This window comes from Labeo rohita, chromosome 11 (assembly GCF_022985175.1).
Source record: "Labeo rohita strain BAU-BD-2019 chromosome 11, IGBB_LRoh.1.0, whole genome shotgun sequence".
NCBI lineage: Eukaryota > Metazoa > Chordata > Actinopteri > Cypriniformes > Cyprinidae > Labeo > Labeo rohita.
This window is the reverse complement of record NC_066879.1, coordinates 20,864,598-20,888,344: the sequence shown is the minus strand read 5'-3', so window position 1 is coordinate 20,888,344 and position 23,747 is coordinate 20,864,598. Positions and strand designations below refer to the sequence as shown.

The 23,747-nt window shown below is 34.8% G+C and overlaps 1 protein-coding gene across 1 annotated transcript in view; it reads left to right on the top strand.

Annotated features, from left to right (window-relative positions):
- Positions 1-23,747, top strand: part of diaph3 (diaphanous-related formin 3) — a 352,867-nt gene that overhangs the window by 190,133 nt on the left and 138,987 nt on the right. The window contains exons 18-20 of the mRNA XM_051123390.1: positions 9,717-9,809; positions 12,720-12,814; positions 17,204-17,305. Coding sequence (XP_050979347.1) covers positions 9,717-9,809; positions 12,720-12,814; positions 17,204-17,305 — 290 coding nt within the window. The remainder of the gene's footprint in view (positions 1-9,716; positions 9,810-12,719; positions 12,815-17,203; positions 17,306-23,747) is intronic.

Genomic DNA, 23,747 nt, shown 5'->3' with positions numbered 1-23,747 from the left:
TAATTTCATTTTTTTGAAGTTTTGAATTATTTAATAAATGATCTAGTAGTCTTAAAGATTTTTAAGATCTATAGGCGACAAAAAAAAATATCTCTATTTTCTGGAATTATTAGATGATATTTTCCTGAGTGTGTTATTGTGTTGGTACTTTGGCAGGTTTAGCACTGCTGTGGACAGCTGATTCCCAAAACTTTTGATTTTGTATTATATTCTGTGCGGTGATTAGTTTGCAGAAATAATAGAAATGAACGTTTCCAAGAAGTTTAAATTGATTTTTACCTTTTATGGGCATTTTTTTATTTTTTTTTTTACATTTATAAGGCCATTTTTTTCTAATCTAATTAAATGATGCATCATCTTTTGTATTAAACTCCTAAATTGAATCAATGAATTCATATAATAAGATGCTATAAGGCTGTTACTAATCCTGAAATCAGTGTCAAAAATTATTGTTTGCAATGCAGAGGTGGCACAAAATCTGCATCTGAAGTCATATTTGAAGCGGTTTTGGAAAAAAAAAAAAAAAGGAGAAACTTTAAAAATAACCCTAAAATTACCAGTAGGTGGCAGCAAATCACTGTATGAGTGAGTCATTGAGTCATTCACTCAACTGATTCGTTCAAATGGCTGGTTGATTCAGTAACAAAACACCATCATGTGTTGTTCAGAGATGCAAAACAGTTCTGCTGTGGCTTTGTTTAAAAGTATTTTCGTTAATGAAATAAACCTAACACAAGGACTGTTATGTCTAAAATGCAAGTCAGTTAATATTAACGTTTATTGGAATGTTTTATGAAATCACGTTTACAATCATTCGGATGTTTGGAGAAAAAACCTATACTCTTTGATTAATATTAACTATATCAGATTATCTAAATATAAAAGACATATAAAATTTATACAGGGGCATATTTGCTTGAATTTTGGGGGAATTCTGAATGTGTTTTAATAGACTATTTAATTTTTAGACCAAACATTTAATTTTAATGTTTTTTTTAAAGACGTCTCTTCTGTTCACCAAGTCTGCGTTTATTTGATCCGAAGTACAGCAAAAACAGTAAAATTCTAAAATATTTTTACTATTTAAAAGAACTGTTTTCTATTTAAATATGTATTCTAAAATGTAATTTATTCTTGTGATTTCAAAGTTGAATATTTAGCATCATTACTCCAGTCACATGATCCTTCAGAAATCATTCTAATATACTGATTTGCTGCTTTAAAACATTTATTATGTTGAAAACAGCTGAGTAGAATTTTTTCAGGTTTCTTTGATGAAAAGAAGTTTCAGAAGAACAGCTTTTATCTGAATTAGAAATCTTTTGTAACATTATATATGTACTGACCTCAAGCTTTAGAATGCTATAGTGTTACAAAAGCTTTTTATTTCAGATGAATGCTGATCTTTGAATCTTTCTATTCATTAAAGAGTCAAAATGTGCTCAACTGTTTTAAATGTTTATGATAATATTAAAAATAATGTATCTTGAACAGCAAATTAGCATATTAGAATGATTTCTGAAGGATCATGTGACACTGAAGACTGGAGTAATGATGCTGAAAATGTAGCTTTGATCACAGGAATAAATTACATTGTAAAATACATTTAAATCGAAAGCAGCTATTTTAAATAGTAAAAAATATTTCACAATATTACTGCATTTGCTGAATTTTAATGTAAAATGTTCACATTCGTACTATTCAAAAACTGGTAGCGTATATTCATTTGAATGTGTTTACATACACAGTCATGATGCTTGCATTACAAATCCATTATTTATTATTGAATAATATGCTTGTAAATTGCATAAATTGTGCATAACACATTTTAATGCGGAGGAAAAATGACACATAGAGTGGCTGGCCCATAGCTTTGGTAATGTTTCATGTTTGTTTAAAACATAGAAATAGTTTAAAATCAAACAATAATTGGTGGACCCCTGCAGTACCACTGCAGACCCCCTGTTGAAGTGTACAGAGATTTGTAGAGATGCACTTAAAGTGCTGTAAGCGAGGAAGAAAAAAAAAAAGACTCAAACATGAAAATTTACAAACACAAATATTTCTGAACTCTGTTTTGCATATGGATGTGTTGGTTTTTGGATGCGTGTTTGACCCGATGTTTTTTCCCTGTAGACTGAAGTTTATTTTGACAGCTTTCAGCATTTGATGCTTTTTCTCACTATTTGTCCTCACTGTCTGTCTTCTGTCTGGACTCCCAAGTTTCTCCTAATTCAGACCACAAACTGCACATCCTGTTTCTCAGCTAAACTTGAAACTTGCCAAACAAGAACAGGGAGAGAAGTCTGCCTGGGTGGACAGAGCAAGCAAATGAAAAGAGAAGAGAGCATAGTGTAAGGAGAAACAGAAACACTTGGATGACAGTTGGAGATGGGTGGACAGAGTGTGAGGTTCAGCACAAAGAATCCGAGCGAGATGGAGATGGATAAAGGAGGAGGAGAGTGTTTAATTAGCGTTGGGCTTTCTGTAACATTACAGGCCTTTTCTGTTGCCAGGTCCTTTGATGACTGTCTCCCTACGGCCCCGTCTTATTACCCGTACAAATCTCTACAAATACTGCAGCATTATTGGAAACGCACACAATCGGGCCTGCCAGCTCCGGCACCAAATCACCAATCATAAATATGCACTTTATCATGATAATCATTGCATGTCTCCTCATTTCATTTCCACAGATGGTTTAATCTCTTTTTAATGTGGGCTTTAGTGCGGATTCTTGAAAATGCCAGAGAGACCCGTGCTGAGCATTCATGCGATTCACAGAGCCAGCGACTGTTACTAAAGTTTCTCATTTGTTATTTCACAAGCGCATGTTTGTTTTGTTGTTTTGCAGATGCTTTTGTCTAAAGTAACTTACATATTGGAGCTTAACACACTGAGGCACCCGTGCCAACTTTTATAGTTATTTTTCTCAGCGCTCCTGTAGAACTTTGTTGGTTTGATTACTAATGTTTTCGTCCGTATGCTGACTGTGGAAAAAGACAAAGATTGATGTCGATGAAATGAGCGCTTTAGCTTGGCATCACAGTATTGACGCTGCGGTAACATTGCAGTAATGTTGTGGTATGATTAAGCAGCCCTTGATCAGACGGGCTGGAACACTGGAGGCTGTCTCATGGGCCTGACAGCCCATCCCTCATTCTCTTTCAATCCCTGTTTATTTCATCTCCCATTCTCTTTAACACAACTCTCGGAGACATACAGAGGGAGAGAGGGAGATTTGGGGGGTGGGGAAGATGATAAAATGTCATTTTTCTAGATCATCATCAGTCTCGTTCTGCTTCTCCTCGCTCTGAAAGTAGACTGTTATGCTATTTATTGAGAAGATTGTTGTGTGCCTGATTTGGTGAGGCAAGGAGGGAGGGAAGTTTGCCGGGGAGGTCAATTTTCCAAACCCAACCATACCAAACGCTCAAGAGAGCACTGCTTATTGCATACTGAACTGTACAAATACTAGGGCTGCCCCTTAATAGTCGATTAACTGTTAGTCGACGAGAAGAGACTTAGTCCAAAATTTTATTAGTCTCTTAAAATAAAAATTCCACAGGAAGTGGCAAAGTCACGCAGTCCGTGACGGACAGATTGTTAACGGCTGGTTTATGTGGTAATATAGTACATCGGGCAGAACATCCATACACTCACCTATCATTCATTGAGCTCAAATATGGATTTTCATCTAAAAAAGATGTATGTAGTAGCAATTTTATATAGAGAATGTATGCTATTCAAGTGTCTGTTTTGAGTGTGAATGCTGAACAGTAGCACGCTCCCTGCATGACAGATGGAGGCGCTGGTCACTTGCTCTTAAAATACTCCGTCATTTTTGGTCATACTGATAAAAGTAATACATCTTTCGAAGCTGTAAAGACTCTAGAACGAGAATAACAACGAAACGTTGCGCTTTTGTAAAATAAAGCTAAATAAAATAAATCTTGGTCTCTGTGAACTTGAGTTTGAAACTTTGAAACTCTGTGTATACTGGTTATAGACATCTAGAGATCTACTTTCAAATAAACCAGTTTAAATAGAAAACATTCTAAGATTCTGTAATCTGTATGAAACATGCATACAGGCGCATCGCTACTGAGGAGACAACCAGTCAGTGTCGCAGACTTTATCTCTTAAGCCGAAAAACAAAGAAAGTGCTAATAAATTATTAAAATGTTAATGCAGTCTCCCAAACACATTCATAATTATTATATCAGCCAGGGCGCTGTGGCAAGCTTTTTCGTGTGCGCTTGAGCGTTTTTAGGCTATGTAGGCAATTAAAGGTTCATTATTATGATTTGTGTGGTTTATTAATAAATGTGCGACTAATAGTCGACTACTGCTTAAAATAAACGGCTACTAGTCGACCAGAAATATCTTTAGTCGTGGGCAGCCCTAATAGTCTATAGTGTGAAACACATTTCATCAGATGTAACCTTCATTGTTGTATGGTTATTTCAATAAGTGATGTCTGTTTATTGAATTTTCTGAATTGATGTGTTGCATTTTAACTCCCAGAACAACAATGTTAATGTATTTGGTCTTGGCAGAATAGATCTGCTATGCTGCTGCAAAGCAAGTACAGGAACAGGTGGAGCTGGGGAGGTGGAAGGTTTCAAAGGAGCTCTTGAAAGTGATCTTGTGAATGCTAACCAGGCATTTAAATGTAAAGCAGCAAGCTCATTGGTTGCGTATGCAACATGAACCAATCAGCTTGTGCCAAGTGAATATTAATGACCCATCAGCCTGCACCATCTAGAGTTTCACGACAGAACTTGGCATTACTGTAACTTTTTTAATCACTATATACATTGGGGATTGAGCCATGCTTTGATATTTCAGCTACAGGAATACCTGTAAATAAAATAAACTTTTGAGAAACATTGTATTCTGCAGAGTATTCATACAATATACTGTAGAAGTAGTATGCTGTTTAGCACAAAACCTCTTTGTATGTGAGATACTTCGGTATTGACCCTCTAATCTGAATCACGGCCTTTCCTTCATTAGATATATATAGTCGTCGTGACATTTGGAGACACCATGTTAGACCATTTCATGTCAGTTGCCCTTTCATTAGCGATCTAAATGTTAATTGATGGGGTTAATGACTTCTCACTACAAGTCTGTGGCAGGAATCACAGAATTGGCTTAGATCTGCAACATCGGCATTCTCGCTCCAGCTCTGCTCACCAGGCAAAGTGCAAATCCAAGTGCTCTTTCAAAGAGCTTTTAAGGATGTTTAGTGACTTTTGCTTGGCCTTTAATATGGTGTCAGTATAGTACATAGCATGTGAAATATTACCTGTCTGAAAGACCTTTAAAGCACATCAGCTGTGCTTGTAAGTGAGGCAATATATAGTTTAGTTTGGTGTAGCTGAATCTATAGATTTCTGAACTTTTTTTTTTTTTTTTTTTTTTTTTTTTTTGAATTTGTTGTGCAGTACCCCACCTGTGAAATTTTTAAAGCTGTAATGCGTCTTGAAAAAGGTTTTTACCTCTGCCTTTGTGTTTAGGCTTCGACATTTATAAAATGTATTCATTTGTGATGATTATCTTGATTCTAACATTAGAATCATAAACTTCTGTTGCTTACAGAGGTTATTTTCTGCTATAATTCAAAAGCCAGTGGATAATAGACAATCTGTTGAACTACTCCTTTAAGAAATAAATTCTTTACAACATGCTTTCCCATTCAAAGGCGAGGAAAACACAATCCTTAGACGCTTTAAAAAGACCATAGTATCATAAATTTATTAGCCATGCTCTCCAGCAGTGAAGGGCGTTACACACGCTTTGGTTTTGTGTGCTTCTGAGAGATGGCACTGTGAATCATGCATCATCTGACTTGCATACGTGTTTAGTGTGTATGTGCTGCGTGTATGTGTAATGAATGGTCATAGTTTTGATGGCACTGCTGTTAGTCATGATGAACAGATCAATACTGCATATCTTTATCCCGCACACACTTGCTTTCTTTTCTTTCTGTAGAATGAACGGGATGGCTAGATGAAGGGCGGTGAGAGGGCCTTGCTTTCAGATCGATATTCCAGCTGTGCACGAACTCTTGTGTTTTTAGAGTATCTAACACAGGCCTGAAATGATTAGAATAAAGCATGTTGTCATGCATTTTATGCCCTACATCTGTCAGTATTTGAGTTGATCTTAGCGATCCGCATGTGATATACAGGATAAATCAGCCAATTTGTTCCAATTACATAGAGAACATGAATCTTTAATGATCTCCCTCCATCTTGCCAACTGATTACAATTAGTTCTTTAGGGTTTTACTTTCTCAAGTTTTAGCCGTCCCACAATTCGCCAAATCAAATTTGTCCACTCCAGAGTTTGAGCATAATTAACAATTAATTGTGGAATTTAATGAGAAATCACGTCTCTACTTTTTCTTGGTCTTCAGGCTCATTTTTCAGTTTCTGTCTCATTTTCTTTTGTTTTTCTGGCTCTCACTGTCTTTTTCTGTTGGCTGCTGTCTCTGATTCGGTTATTTGCATTCTTATTCTGTTTTCTATCTTCTCCATTCTCTCACCGCTCACTGAAGCAACTGAGGAGAGTGAACCTGTGGAAGAGCCACTCAACTACAGTAAGTGTGGATGTGTGGGGCGTGAGTTTTTCTGTATGCGGCCCCTCCCTCGTAACACAAGCCCCTCCCCCATGCTGACTCCACCCATTGGGTGTTTAAGAAAAAAGCGACTAAAGACAATCAGTAAAATCTTCGATCAGAAATACTCGATAGGGCTCTGAAACCTAGTGAGCTGCCTTGCTGTCTACTTTCATACATAGACGACTGCTTTCTAAGATGGCATGAAATCATCTTGTATACACTACCAGTCAAAAGTTTTTTTTTTTTTTTGTTTTTTTAAAGAAAGCCTGCATTGATTTGATCCAAAGTACAGTACAATTTAGAAATATTTTTACTATTTAAAATAACTTTCTTCTATTTGAATATATTTAAAATGTAATTTATTTCTGTGATTCAAAGTCTAATTTTAAGCATCGTTACTCCAGTCACATGGTCCTTCAGAAATCATTCTAATATTCTGATCTGTTGCTCAAAAAACATTTATTATTATGTTGAAAACAGCAGAGTAGAATTGTTTATCATCTGAAATAGAACTCTTCTGTAACATTACGAATGTCTTTTGATCAATTTAAAGCATCTTTGCTAAAGTATTAATTTGTATAATTTCTTTCCCAAAGAAAAAAAATACTAACTCCAAGCTTTTCAATGGTATAGTTGAATAAATTCTGAAAAAAATGTACTCAACAGTTTTAAATATGGATAATAATAAAAACAATAATGATAATAATAATATTAAATGTTTCTTAAACAGCAAATCAGCATATGTTTTTGTTTTGTTTGGTAAACAAGTTTTTTTGTTTTGTGATGTTCTTTGGTTTGGGGTAAACAACGGTTTGTTTTTGAAGTTTTGTTTGGTAAACAAGTTTTTTGTTTTGCTGTGTTTGGTTTGGGGTAAACAAGGGTTTGCTTGTTTTTGCTTGTTTTTTTGTTTGTTTAATTTTTTTATTTTGTTTTGTTTGGTAAACAAGTTTTTTTTTGTTTTGTGGTATTGTTTGGTTTGAGATAATCAAGCATTTTTTATTTTATTTTTGTTTTGTTTGGTAAACAAGTTTTTTTGTTTTGTGGTGGTGTTTGGTTTGAGGTAAACAAGGGTTTGTCTTTGTTTCATTTTGTTTTGTTTGCTAAACAAGTTTTTGTTTTTTGTGGTGTTTGGTTTGGGGTAATCAAGGGTTTTTTTTTTTGTTTAATTTTTTTTTCGATTTGTTTTTTTGTTGATTTTTGTTTTGTTTGGAGTAAACAAGATTTCTTTTTTTTAATTTTACTGTTCAAAACTTTTGACTGGTAGTGTATACACATTACCATTCAAATGCATGGGGTCAGTAAGATTTTATTTATTTGTTTGTTTGTTTGTTTATGTATTTATTAAGAAATTACAACTATTATTCAGTAAGAAAATATCAAATTGATAAAAAGTGACAAAGATATTAATAATTTTACCAAAAAAAAATATATATGTATACATATATATACATATATATACATATATAGTTAAAAAATCTTGCCAACCTCAGTCTTTCTGGACGTTCTGAAATCGCCTTTTCTGCTAATACATGTACTGTACTGCCTGTACTGTTGCCTTAGAATGACCAAGAGGTGTCACTTGTGCCTTGTTGTTGGTGCTCCTATAGTGCATTGCAATGCGGTCTAGGGTAGGCAGCTCACTAGGTTGGAACGTAGCTAGTGACTGTATAACCTGTGGAGCTTGCAGGATGCTGTCTATTTACTTTGGCCTTCTATTGCAATCACTGTCATCTCTGTGTGAGCGTATAAGACGGGCTCCTGCTGTTGTGGTTTAGCTATGCATCTGGGTTAGCTGTTTGTGTGAATAGGGTTCTTTTCCTGTAGATTAACCCTGCTCCTGTGTTTTTTGAGTCGGTATCCAGACAGCCGTGTTAATTAGTGCACAAGACAATTATGCACTTCTCTCCGGAGACCTGCGTTTACTTCTCTTAATCTGGTGTCTTAAATAATTAAACTTGTATTGAAACCCCCTGCTTTCCATCTGCTCCTCTGCTCATCTCTTTTCTTTTTTTTCCTCCATCTCTCACTATCTCTCTTCGAAGATCTGAAGAGGGAGCTGTTTAACCTGTTAGTCAATGACCTCTACATTGCCTACTATGTTTTATTTGTTTTAAAAGCCACACGAAAGAGAGAAAAAGATGATATCAAAAATATGTAGCTCCCTTCCTAAAATCGCCATGCAAGCTTAATGCATACAGTTGAAACTCTGTGTGTGTGCTCATAGGACAGAGAGAGTGTGACCCCATTTACTACAGTCATCACAGCTGTGTGGTTCTAATCTCATTCTTCACAGCTGTCTTGCCAAAGACCAATCCCCTTACTCTCTCAGCATGACCATTACACACTCATTGGCTCTGCCTCAAAACCTAATGAGCTACCTTGACAGTATTTTTGGACATGTTCAAATTGAAACTACCTACCTGGACAGAATATTTGGACATCGAAGTCAAATTCAAATGAATTCTACCTGCTTGGCCTTTTTGGGCATCATAGATGAATTTAAATTAAAGCTACCTACTTAGAAAGCGTTTTTGGGTGTCATATACTGTACAAGTTAAAATTGAAGCTACAGCATTTTTGGAAGTTTACATTTAAGCCACATAATATTTTTTGGCCATCATTGACATTGAAATTGAAGCATTTCTTGAGCAGTATTGGTGTTTGAAATTCAGCATGTGTTACATCACTCTCTTCCTCTCTCGTCAACATACAAACATGTTTACACAATGCCATCCTGCTCATCGTCTGACCCCGAGAGGTCAACATATCACATAACCCCACGAGTCCTCATTAAGTGCATTTTCCTTAAGGCTTTGCTCTTTAATTATTCAGTGTTTTCTGTTCAGTGGTGTTTAAGATGAAATGCTAGTTTCTTTCCCAGATGTGATTGACAGTAATGGTGAAAAATTAAGCGCGGACTAATGTGTTCCCACTGCTGTAGCCCATTAGTATGCTTCAAGCTCTGTGTCAGTTCTGTAACTCTCTTTCTGTGAATCTGCTTGTTCTCACTGGTGTTTTAGAACATGGGTTTTCTGCATGCATGTACTTGGGTGTGGTAATAAATTGTGATGATGATGATTTTCAGCTCGACGAGAAGACGAGGAACTGGAGAAGAAATCCATCAAAAAGAGAGTCAAAGAACTGAAAGTGCTGGACCCGAAGATAGCACAGAACCTCTGTGAGTATTATCCAGTAATCATTTTCTACACCATTTTGTTTTTTGTTTAATTTTGTTCTGTTTTTTGTGGTGTTTGGTTTGGGGTAATCAAGGGTTTGTTTTTTGTTTAAAGGGGTCAACGAATGCCCATTTTCCACAAGTTGATATGATTCTTTAGGATCTTAAAGTCTATAATATACTTTGGTTAAAATTCTCAATTGTAGTGTAAAACAACACCCTTTTTACTTTGTCAAAGTGAGCTCTGCAAAAATCAACCCATTCTGATGGATTGTTCCTTTAAATGCAGGAGTGAGGAGCTGTGCTCAGAGAGATTGTTCACCGCATTTAGCGCGTTTAGCCACAAAACTTGTTAACTAGCACGTCATTAGGAAAGGTGATTTGCGGAGATTCATAAAAAAAAACTCTTATACTCCCTTCTGATGTACGGGAAGCTAGATCATGACCAATTTGCGTGAGCATAGACGCATTTATGTAGATTGGGAGGCACATTCCCTTCACAAATAAACGTAAACCACTGCATCTTCAGCAGCTCAGATGTCGGGAGTAAATGACGACCACTATGTTCATTATTACATCCAGCAACACAACACCTCGATCGCTCAATCGGAGATATTCTTGTCTAACTTACATCCCTGCTCCGGCATCGAAACAATGGAGGTTGCACAGTTACAGCTGATTTAGGGCGGGTTTGAGGTAAGACGCTCGTGTCAATCAACTATCGTGGGAGCAGCCTCTGTCAGTGAGGCATCTGAGAATGGCTCGATTTGAAAAAGGGGATATTATTTTTACAGATTAATTAAAAAACCACTGCATGGATTTTTATCATTATAGAGTAGATTTGTACATATACTGCCAACACACATTAATGTTCAAACAACGTATAAAAGTGAACATTGCATCCGATGACCCCTTTAATTTTGTTTCGGGTTTGTTTTTTGTTTAATTGTTTTTTTGGTTTTTGTTTTGTTTCATTAACAAGGTTTTTTGTTTTGTTTTGTGGTTTTCAGTTTGGGGTAATCAAGCGTTTGTTTTTTGTTTAATTTAGTTTTGTTTGGTAAACAAGTTTTTTGTTTTGTTTTCTGGTGTTTGGTTTGAGGTAAACAAGGTTTTTTTTATTGTTTTGGTTTTCTTTGGTAAAGACGTTTTTTGTGGTGGTGTTTGTTTTGAAGTAATCAAGGGTTTGTTTGTTTTTTGTTTAATTTAGTTTTGTTTGGTAAACAAGTTATTTTGTTGTGGTGTTTGGCTTAGAATAAAAAAGGTCTTTTAGTTTTGTTTAGTAAACAGTTTTGTTTTGTTTTGTGGTGTTTGTTTTGGTAAACAAGAATTTGTTTTTATTTAATTTTGTTTTGATTGTTAAAAAGCTTTGTTTTTGTTTTTGTTTTGTGGTGTTGTTTGGTTTGGGGTAATCAAGGGTTTGTTTATTTTTGTTTTGGGTTTGTTTTTTTTATTTGTTTTGTTTGGAAAACACTTTGTTTTGTGGTGTTTGGTTTGGAGGTTTTATTTTTTGCTTAATTTTGTTTTGGTTTTTGTTTTGTTTGGAAAACAAGTTTTTTGTGGTGTTGTTTGTCTAAGGGTTTTTTTTTTGTTTGTTTTGTGAATTGTTTTGTGGTGTTTAGTTTGAGGTAAACAAGGGTTTGTTTTTTTGTTTTGTTTGGCAAACAAGTTTTTTTGTTTTGTTTTGTGGCTTTATTTGGTTTGGAGTAAACAAGGGTTTGTTTTGTGTGTGTGTTTTGTATTGCTTTGCTTTCTTTTGTTTTTTTATTTTTTTTATTTATGTATTTATTTTAATCATTTTTAAACATTAACTAGGGTAAGGGGTCAACATCTTGAGCCTTTATTTCAAAGACATTACTGTCACGGCATGAGACACGCACAAAATACAGCAAAATACAGTAACACCCATCTGATGCTTGCGCATAGACCAACAATAAAATAGTGTAATGTTTTAGACTCATCTTTCCCCTTCATTTTTATAACAGTTTTAGAGTTTTTAACAAAAATAAATAATAAAACCTGATATAATTGAGTCATACATTTTTCTTGCCATGAAAATAGCCACAGAAGCTGGCATGACGTTAAACACAAACGAACAAACCCCTTCATTTTTGAGCGTTTTCATGTTGCTTTGAAAACAGTATTAAAAAGTTATTTCCCCACTGCTCTGTCTGTGCTATAAGGTATGTGAATCAAAATACATTTTCAGGTGTCCCTTTCATTGTGACATTTGTCCGTCCTTCTCTTTCTTTCTCAGAACCTTGTGGTGCACAATAACACCTGTCTTGTGCTCTTATATACAACGTCTTCTCTCTCTCTCTTCCTTCTGCGCACACACTTCTTTTTGCACCTGTTTAATACATTTAAACTGCTTTCCCCCTCTTGCCTTTCTCTTTCTGTCTTTCATTTGCATGCATTCACACTAATTCATTTGTCCAGGCGTCTCTGTGGCAATAAGTAGAGTTCTGTAATGAAAGGGAAAGGGAGAAATGAAATCTTCCTGTCCCAGCTGAACACCCCAGCAATTCACCGTCCCTCACCCTTTTTTGCTCTTCTGTCATTCACTTAGTCCTTCTCTCTCACCTTTCCTTTATTGCCATTCTTCTAAAATCGGATTTTAGCTCAAGAATTGTGAGAATTTGTGACAAATGCAGGCAGAGGTGAAAACCCTGTTGTCTTGATATATGAACGTTATCTCGATACTTGCTGAAGTTCTCGCCTGGCCCTCATCTTGACTAGTTGGAGTGAGTTTCAAATGCAGAAGACGTCAAGCTCATTCTTTTTTATATCAGATATTATCACCATGCAGTGGACATACACACATGCGCACAAAACAAAAAGAGTCTGAGGCTGTTGATGAATTACTGCAGGGAGCTTTTGATGCAAACTCTTTCTCTCTCTCTGTCTCTCCTACAGCTATTTTCCTGGGGTCGTTTCGTATGCCCTACGAGGAGATCAGGAGAATGATTTTAGAGGTGGACGAGGATCAGCTGACTGAGCCTATGATCCAGGTAACATCACCTCTCATCTCCATTCATGACCTTTCAAGCATGCCCATGTTTAGAGAGGACAGCCACAAATGTGAGGAATTCAGGGTGCAGTTTTCAGCAGCCTGGTTTGTACAACCATGCTATAGGGTGCTTGTATAACTGATACTTGGTAACCAGGCCAGGTTTATTCTGAATACTAGAGGTCGACTGATATTGGATTTTACCAATACTGATAACTAGGTTGGACCACGCTGCCTGATCAATCAAACGAAAGTTTTTAAAATGGATACTGAATGGAAAATAAATAGTGCTCTACTACTAAAAAAAAAAAAAGAAAAAGTAGCCTACTGAACCATACTTTGTAAATGAATAAAAATATTAATTATATATTGATCATTACAGTTAGTTCATTGTTCATTAATGTTAACAAAAGCAACTAAAATTTTTAAATATATCAGTGAATACTGAAATAACACACTCTAACAAGGAACAATACTTCTATTCTACAGCTTTTATCAATCTTAAGGTTACAAATGGACTCATATTGTGAAGTGCTACCATTACATAGGATGGCCATCTTTAAATATCTACACAAAGGCCACAGTATTGAAATTGCATACATATGGATATTGTGTACTTTCACAATTGAACTGCTTCTATTCTAGAACATTTGTGACCCTGGACCACAAAACCAGTCTTAAGTCGCTGGGGTATATTTGTAGCAAAAGCCAAAAATACATTGTATGGGTCAAAATGATTGATTTTTCTTTCATGGCAAAAATCATTAGGAAATTAAGTAAAGATCATGTTCCATGAGGAAATTTTGTAAAATTCCTACTGTAAATAAATGAAAACTTAATTTTTGATTAGTAATATACATTGTAAAGAACTTTATTTTGGATAACTTTAAAGGCAATTTTCTCAATATTTTGATTCTTTTGCACCCTCAGATTCCAGATTTTCAAATAGTTGTATCTCGACCAAATATTGTCCTATCTGAAAAAACATACATCAATGGAAAGCTTATTTATTCAGCTTTCAGATGATGTATAAATCTCAGTTTTGAAAAATTGACCCTTATGACTGGTTTTGTGATCCAAGGTCACATTTGTGGTTGTCTAATCAAAATATAAAAATATGTTAGTCACACAACGGGCAAAAGTGCAGTGCCGCGTCTATAAGACGCAGCTATCCGGTATCACACACACTGGACGCGTTGCGTTTAATTCAAGCGGCGGTCTTTATTTGATGACTTTATTTGATCACCAAACGGGCAGAAGTATACCACTATCCTTTCTCCACTAATGCTGCAGCTAATCAACAGATTTTTCGCTTAGTAATGACATGAAAACATGCACTACAGTAAATCCGCCTTTGAAGTGTCCCGCTCTGTGCAGCGCAGTGTCACGTGTCTAAACAAACGGCACGTGCTGTCAGTGATTTCCGCCACTAGAGGCCGCTCTCGTGCTGTTTAACAAAGACTATAGGGACTTTGCTGTATAATGACGACCTTCTCAGCTGCTCCAGCAATGGACCCATCCCAGAAAAAAATATCGCATGGATTTTTGCCGATAACCGATAGTTCCGCCAATCAACTATTGGTGCAGATTAATTGACAAAACCGATACATCGGTTGACCTCTACTGAGCACTGTTAAAAATGAAAGATTTTCTCCCTTTGTGTATTGCTGCTAGTACAATTAAGGCAACTCCCTACACTAGAAGCACCGGACTAGGTCATTGCACATTTGATTTTTATAAATCGTATTATAGAAATACTGTACAGAAGCATTAGAATCTGCCAGTTGACCCATTTCTTGTTGCATGGCTTAAATGCATATATTTCATTTTTGTTTTATAAATACATTTAACATTCTCTCTCTTTGATTTCCTCCTTTTTATCATCCAGAACTGATGTCAGGCTCAGCTTTATGTATTCTTCAGTAGCTCAGTGCAGGTTCTCATTCACTATTATAGTTTTAAAATATCTACTACTTCAGATCCATAACAGAGCTTTGTTGTTTTATACTGCTTACCACTTAAAAGCACCTTCATGTTCATCTTAATGACTGAGATCGGAATAACAGAAATAGCCATCTGCATCTGTGCTTTATATTTCATTTTGATAGTGACATAGATGAACGTGGCCATCCATTTATTTGGTTTATGTTCATGTGTACTAATGAAGTGGCCATTTGGAGATAAGCTAGACCAGTTCATATATGGTATATGATGCTTTTAACTTTTTCCTTCTGAAGTCAGGGGCTTGAGAGCAGGTGCTTTATTTCCTGACTCTAAAAAATAAAACATGTTTGAAACCCCACGGATAAGCAGTTAATTAAAAGTGGATTTATATTGTAGTACTTTTTGCCAGTACCTATTCGACTTGGGAAAATAACAAGATCGCAATACGTTAATGAACGAGAATTGCTGGAGATCCATATATATCTGGGATTTAATGATCTCGTGGAGAGTGACAAGGGTACACGAGAGGTTGAGAGAACGCACGCTGTGGATAGACATGTTCACATGATTGCATGCATAAAACTAATTATATTGCTGATAAAACCTTTATTTATTTATTTATCTAGCTGTTTTCTTTTATAAGATTTGACAACAACTGACTGGGGGAAAGAGATGCTGAATGGGACAATGAAAAACTGCAGTGCTACCAGTGCTTTCATATAAAACCACAAAGCTGTTTTAGTCTAATGGCATGAATTCCTTTTAACTTTTTCAGGTTTCTTTAAAAAGTGCATGAAAATTGGTGGACTTCCAATGTGGAATTTTGAGTGTAGTTGTAAAACTCTAGAATTTGGCCAAAATCAGTGTAAAAGTTGTAACAATACACAACTTTTCAAATTTGAACAGATTTTAAAACACAAGACGTAACACACTTGCGACTTTGTAAACAGATTAAAAACAATGCATCATGCTAAATGACTGAGGATCACACACTACCTCATTTATTTATTTAATAAACTAAAAAATTTCAATGCACTTATTGCATACTAAATGCTAATATTGCTATTGTTAATAATAAATAAACTGTTAATGTCATTAAAAATAGCAAACAAATGATAGCATTTCTACAGTTGAGGTCAAAAGTTTACATCCCCCTTTCACGATCATTAAATAAAATTAAAAATAAAAGGGATCATATAAATGCTTGTTATTGTTTATTTAGTGCTGACCTGAATAAGATATTTCAAATAAAAGATGTTTACATATATTCTACAAGAGACAATAATAGTTGAGTTTATGAAAATGACCCTGTTCAAAAGTTTACATACACTTGATTCTTAATACTGTGTTGTGTTTTTATTTATTTATTTATTTATTATTTTTTAGTGATAGTTGTTCATGAATCCCTTGTTTGTCCTGAACAGATAAACTGCCTTCAGGTCCCACAAATTCTTTGGTTTTCCAGAATTTTTGTGTATTTGAACCTTTTTGAATTTGAAATCAGGGTAAATTTAACTTATTTTGGCTTCTGGGAAACATGTAACTGTCTTCTGTAGCCTCTGAAGGGCAGTACTAAATAGAAAAAATATATATATTTAGGCAAAATAAGAAACATGTACAAATCTCCATTCTATTCAAAAGTTTTCACCCCCGGCTCTTAATGCATTGTTTGTCCTTCTTGGGCATCAGTAAGCGTTTGTTACCTCAGTTAAAAGTTCCTGAAGGGGTAAACTTTTTAACAGGGTCATTTTTTTGATTTTTAAAATTATACATTTTCTTTTGTAGACTATATGTAAACATCTTTTATGTGAAATATCTTATTCAGGTCAGTACTAAACAAACAATAACATGAATTTTATATGATCCCCCTTATTTTGGTAAAATAATTAACATTTTTAATGATTCTGAAAGAGGGGTGTAAACATTTGACCTCAACTGTATTATTTTAATAAAATGAGACATTTTGCGATAGTTATTACATAACTGCTAGTACTGTTTTTAAATAATATAAAATAAACCGGATTACAATACACCCATTGCATTTATGTTTTTTTTTGTTTTGTTTTTTTTTTTTTTTTTTAAATAAATTAAACTCTATAAATCCCAGTAGACCTGCTAATGTACAGGTTGTAGATTTCATTCCCAGCCTGGGCCGACCCATGAACTGGAGAGTTGCTGAGATCACAGGTCTGCTCAAGTGTCGTTTTGCCCTTGAGCAAGATGCTTAACCTCAGAATTCTCTAGGGAGATATATCGTCCCTTCAATTAGTCTAGTGTGTCATTAATTGCTAGAGAGTCGATTTAGATGAGAAGCTCCACTAAATGGCTAGACACTAGAACTAAACCAGCAACAATTAGATTGCAGGTTAAAGTTGAACTGCTAATTGAATGAATGTAGCACACATTCTGCTATAACACAAGTTCTTTGTCTTGTTCTCCTCTCCAGAATCTTGTGAAGTACCTGCCTGAACAGGAGCAGCTGAATGCACTGGTCAAGTACAAGAGCGAATATGCCAATCTCTCTGAACCGGAGCAGTTTGGAGTAGTGGTAATTCCATGCACACACACACCCCGTCTCTAAATGGTTTTTGTATGAATTTACTATTCAGTTTAGAACATAACATGTCCAGTTAGAAGTCATCAATCACTTTTTATTTAAACTTTTCTCTGATCGATGTTGTGTTTGTCCCTCTACAAAAGATTTAATCTTTTAAATTGAAACTGATATTGTCATCTTGTCACAAAGCAAGCAACTACATATTCTACAACCCAAGATGTGTATTGTGTCTCTGAACAGAGAAAGAATTGCTGTAGTTCTCTAATGGAAAATGCGTAAGGTAGACCTGACACAGTTTTACCCCAGCAGTGTTTACTGTTTTCTCTGTAGTAAATAAAACAGCTCTTGCTTAAACCCTTAGTGAATAAGGCTTTAAATTATGAATTAACATTTCTCACGATTTGTTAGTTTAACTTGCAGTACCAAGTTGTTTTCTGGTTGAGTTTTAATATTAAAAAAATAATAATCAAATTCGTCCATGGCTTGTTAGTTGCTGAATCTCTAGCACCAAAGCAAACAAAATTAGATTTTGACCAACTTATGCTTTTGCGACCTGAACTATGATTTAAATAGAAAACGTTTCTTTTGAGTTCAGGGGTTTGACAACATATCTGTGTCATAGAGAGTTTTCAAATTGTCAGTTGTGCTACTAGAATGTTGTTACCATGATTAGCAAGTTACCTGCATGTTTCTAGCCTGAATAGCATGTCAATAGCATGTTTTTCGCATAATTAACATGTTACTTGCATGTTGCTGGCATGTTTCTAACATAATTAGCATATTGCTAACATGTTTCTAGCATGATTAGCATGTTACTACCATGTTGTTACCATGCTTCTGGTATGATTAGCATGTTTCTACCATGATTAGCATATTATTAGCATGTTGTTAGCATGTTTCTATCATGATTAGCATGTTACTACCATGATTAGCATATTACATGCATGTTAGCATGTTTCTATCACGGTTAGCATGTTACTAACATGTTTTTAGTATGTTTCTAATATGATTAGCAAATTACTAGTATGTTTCGAGCATGATTAGCATGTTAGTAGTATGTTTCTAATATGATTAGCAAATTACTAGTATGTTTCGAGATTGATTAGCATGTTACTAGTATGTTTCGCGCATGATTAGCATGTTACTAGTATGTTTCTAGCATGATTAGTATGTTACTAGTATGTTTCTAATATGATTAGCAAATTACTAGTATGTTTCGAGCATGATTAGCATGTTACTAGTATGTTTCTAGCATGATTAGCATATTACTAGCATGTTGTTATGATTATCGTGTTACTTCCATGATTAGCATATATCTAGCATGTTGTTAGCATGTTTCTGTCATGATTAGCATGTTGCTAACATGTTGTTAGTATGTTTCTAACATGATTAGCGTGTTGCTCGCATGTTAACATGATTAGCAAGTTACTAGTATGTTTCTAATATGATTAGCAGATTACTAGCATGTTTCGAGCATGATTAGCATGATACTAGCATGTTGCTAGTATGTTTCTAGCATATTACTAGCATGTTGTTGTTATTATTAGCATGTTACTTCCATGATTAGCATATTACTAGCATGTTGTTAGCATGTTTCTATCATGATTAGCATGTTATTAGCATGTTAACATGATTAGCAAGTTACTAGTATGTTTCTAGCATGATTAGCATGTTACTAGTATGTTTCTGGCATGATTAGCATGTTGCTAGCATGATTTAGCTAGCTAAATAGATTAGAAATATTAGAGGGGAAGCTTAAATGAGTCTAAGTGGATTAGAAATAGTACATAGAAATAGTACATAGTATCAAGCCAACTTAATTGTGAAATTTCTATGGTGTCAAAAAAGTTTCAATTAAATTTTTTTCTTATTTAAAGCAAACATGGAATAAAATGACTCATATTGTGATATAAGATTTAGATCATATCGCCCACTCCTAACACTAATGATATTTATGATATCAGTGCACCCTTAGTTACCATATTGTTAGCAGTTATGATTACCAAATTATGATTACCTCAGTACCAATTCGGATTAGTTTGAATCCTTTGCTAAATAAACTTCAAAATCATCAGTGCTTTCAGTGATTTCCATCTTATGTAAATTTAAGTGAATTTTAGAGGTGTTTTTTTAATGCTTTACAGTCCTCTGTTGTTTTAGATATCACTGGCATAGTGTTGTATTTTAATAGTCATTTTCTGCCATGATATGTTCAGTAGTAGTCATTTGAGATACTAATGAGTCTGCCTTTCTCAGACTGGATTGTTTTTGACAACCCATCATGAAGGTGTGATATCAATTTCAGAGCTTTTCTCAACTCTGCGTCAAGATGTGTGAAGAAGTTTAGGTTTAGAAAAGTTGTCAGATTCCAGTTCACATGGCATTGTGTCTCCCGTTTGGATTTGTCATGATTTAAGTACATGCTGCCCGCCGCTGAATATTTGATCAATGAGTCAACTCGATCGCCAGCAGCACAGTTCATCGACTGACCCTGCTGAGATTCACAGATTAATTACATGTGTTTGTAAGCATATGCTTACCAAGCTTCTTCAACTGGTTTGTTCACCCCCATTGTCTTAGGCTCATTACTCTGGACTTTTTAAGACTACAGGGATTCTAGAGGGTGATAGGAAGTGAAAGAAAGGCACAAGGTAGTCGCTTCATGCAACGGTGAGGCCTGTCATTGTGTTTGGGGTGTTTATTATATAATAAGGGATATGGAACTGTGGTTTATGCATGCGTGAGCAGCAGGAAATGATGCATTTGCAGTTCAGAGAACGATCCAGTTCAAAGGGAATTCTTAATCTCCCATAGTGCCATTGCAAGCAGTTTTGTACTCTTTGTTCTTTTCTGGAGCCAGAACTTTGAACCCTTTATTTGCCACCTGCTAAGTGGCCCGTAAAGTATAGCACGCGACAGTCGGGACCTTAAGATCGTATAGGGTGATTGTGTGTAAGTGTGTACATGTGGTGTTTTTAATCCACGTATGTGGCACTTCTATTTAGCCATCTGCTTTGTTTCCCTGAATAAATGTTTTTAATGGCTGCATGAGGTATTTTTAGCTCCTGATAAACTGTTTCGCTTTAGTCAGGTGAAGCTGAGCGTAAAGAATTACACCTCTTACCGGAAAACTCTCGGAGAAGAGAAATCTCCTGTTGCCGTAGCAACAGTCTTTTTCCCCCCTTTTTTTAACAGGTCTTAGTTCAAGGTGCACAAAAAGAAAAAGTTTAAATCAGGCAAACTAACTCAGCCAGACAATAGAGGCAGAAAGATGAAACAGGTGTGTGTCCCGTTCCCCATTGAGTCTTCCAGCAGGCCATATACACCAGAGACGAGCGAGTGTGTTCAGGCTCTACTGGGAGACACACACACACACACACACACACACATACATATATTGAAACGCTTCTGTTGTTCAGCAGGCGCTCTGGGTGGTTGTGTGAAATGATGATTTAGCTTCCTGATAAAGAATAATACTTGAAACACTTGAAAAGTTGTTCCCCTCTGAATATCGTCACATGCTGAGTGGCAGGCACCACGGTGCTACCTCCACTCCCGTCTGCAGGTGCATTTGAATTTAGACTTTAAAGTATGATTTGAATGTCTTACCTTGAGGACTCTGTGCAGTAAAGTTTAGCTGGTATCATGCCGTTTTCCCAGTGGGTGGATGGATTTGAATCGGTTTCATGTACTTTTATGAATAACACATGTATGTAAGGGGTAATGTACAGTTTTTCTTCTAGGAAATTTTAGCAAAGACACTTTAAATTGATCAAAAGTGACCGTAAAATCAGCATTTTAAAATGATTTCTGTAGGATTCTGACAATTTGCCATCACAGGAATAAGCTACACTACCAGTGTAGTGCAGTTTTTGAACAGTAAGATTTTTAATGTTTTTTTTTTCTTCTGCTTACCAAGTCTGCATTTATTTGATCATACAGCAAAAGCAGTAATATTGTGAAATATTTTTACCATTTAAATTAACTGCTTTCTATTTGAATATATTTTAAAATGTAATTTATTTATGTGATGGCAAAGCTGAATTTTCAGCATCATTACTCCAGTCTTCAGTGTCACATGATCCTTCAGAAATCATTTTAACATGCTGATCTAGAAACGTTTATTATTGTTATTATTATCAATATTTAAAACAGTTGGGTATTTTTTTTATGATTCTTTGAATAAAAAAGTTCAAAAAATTAGCATTTATCTAAAAAATTAGCATTTATTTATTATTATTAATTGTTTATAAAGGTTTTGTAACATTATACACTATACCATTCAAAAGCTTGGAGTCAGTATGATTTATTTTTATTATTTTTTTTGGAAATAAATTGTAGAAATAAATACTTTTATTTAGCAAGGATGCTTTAAATTGATCATAAGTGATGATAAAGACATTTATAATGTTACAAAAGATTTCTATTTCAGATAAATGCTGTTCTTCTGAGCTTTCTAGTCATCAAAAAAACTGAGAATTATTCCACTCAGTTGTTTTCAACATAATAATAATAGTAAATGTTTTTGAGCCGCAAATCAGAATATTAGAATGATTTCTGAAGGATCATGTAACTGGAGTAATGATGCTAAAAAATCTGCTTTGAAATTGCAAGAATAAATTGCATTTTAAAATGTATTCAAAAAGAAAATAGTTATTTTAAAAAAATCTTTATTTTAAAAAAAACTTTTGACTGGTAGTGAACATTGTAAAATGTATTTCACAATCTTGGGTTGTACAGTATGTCTTTTTTTTTGTGTGTATGTGTGTGAGACAAGACTGGAGTAATGGCTACAGAAAATTTAGATTTGCCATCACAGGAGTAAACTACATTATAAAATGTATTTTATTATATTAGTTGCAGTATTGCCTGTCTGAGTTTGTCGACATCCAGAGGTGGCAAAAATTTGACTGAGGCGGCCACCTCACAATTCTCTATTCACGAAAAAAAACCCTGTGATAATTTTCACGACAGAATGCTATGAAGCACAAGACATGATTTGAGATAAGATAAGAAATTACAAATTTTGGTTCAGAAAAATATGCTTTAAAAAAAAAAAAAAGCAATGACATTTTTTCTGAGGTCCATGTAAATAGACAGTAGAACATTGTTAGTGGGCAAAACACTTTTCACACTCTGACAAGTAAAAGAGAGTTCATTCTCCTCAAGAAGAGTATCCAGAAGGCTAGATGTGACCATAGTTGAAGAAACACCCACAGATGCATAGTTGCTTTGTTGAGAAATAAAGTGTTACTTTGAACTAGGGAGTGAAAAGGCTTCCAGCACTGATCAAAGAGAATATCCGCTAATGAAGACGCAACTCTAATTGAAGAGTGAAATGTCTAGACAACATAATGTCAAAATTGACCCTGTTTACTGTCTTTATTTCTCTGGTCTTGTTGTGTGCAATTTTTCAGTACATAGTTTTTCTAAAGAAGAAAACGAAAAAGAAATGTTTGTTTCTCAATATAGAACTTTCTCTGCTTCTGAAACAACTTTCTATTGAAGCAACCAAAACATTACCAATAGTATCATAATTAGCATGATCCAATCGAATTCTGATAAATCAAGATCAAGTCCTCCCTACATGATTTCACAATGGCTGCTGTAAATTCATATTTGCCATCACTGGAATAAACTACATTCAAAAATGTATTTCATTATTTTATATTAATTGTAGTAATTTTTTTACAATATACATCTTGGTTTGTACAATATGTAGTTTTTTTTTTTTTTTTTTATGGTGACATTCTAAAATGTATTTACAGTAATTACAGCATTATTTTAATTGCAATAATTGCAATATATCTTGGGTTGTACAATATGCTTTTTGTGACAGAAGGAAGCCTGTTTATGCCACTAAATAAAAAATAAATTTTGATTTTTTTTTTTCTCCCTTCTCACAGTTCAGACTTTTTTCTCAGAAATGCGTGATATAAACTAGCAATTACGACTTATAAAGTCAGAATTATGAGATTAAAAACTCTTTTTCCCTAAATATTTGCAAATATTCTGCAAAAAAATATTGCTTGGTAGCTTTCAGATTCAACAAGACAAGAAGTTTGCTAAACTTCCAGCTTATCATCATTAATTCATTCTTGAAAGCATAATTTTAGGCCTTTGTTAAAATATACGGTCTTTCTTTTCATCGCACCACATGTCTGGTGTCATGAAGTCCCTAAAGTGTTTATAAACAGATATTATGTGATTTCCAGCATCACTGAACCACTCTGATAATTCTTACTTTGCTGTCTTTCAGAAGCTCTAATGAATAATTCCTTGTATGAGTGTGTCTGCTTTTTTTATTTTTTTTATTTTTTTTATTTTGGGAGGGTAGAAATCTCCCTCAAACATTTATGGCTAGGAGAGCTTTGAATCGGAGTCTGTTTCATTGCAGATTAGCGCTGCCTGACACGCACAGAAGATGCCTGCT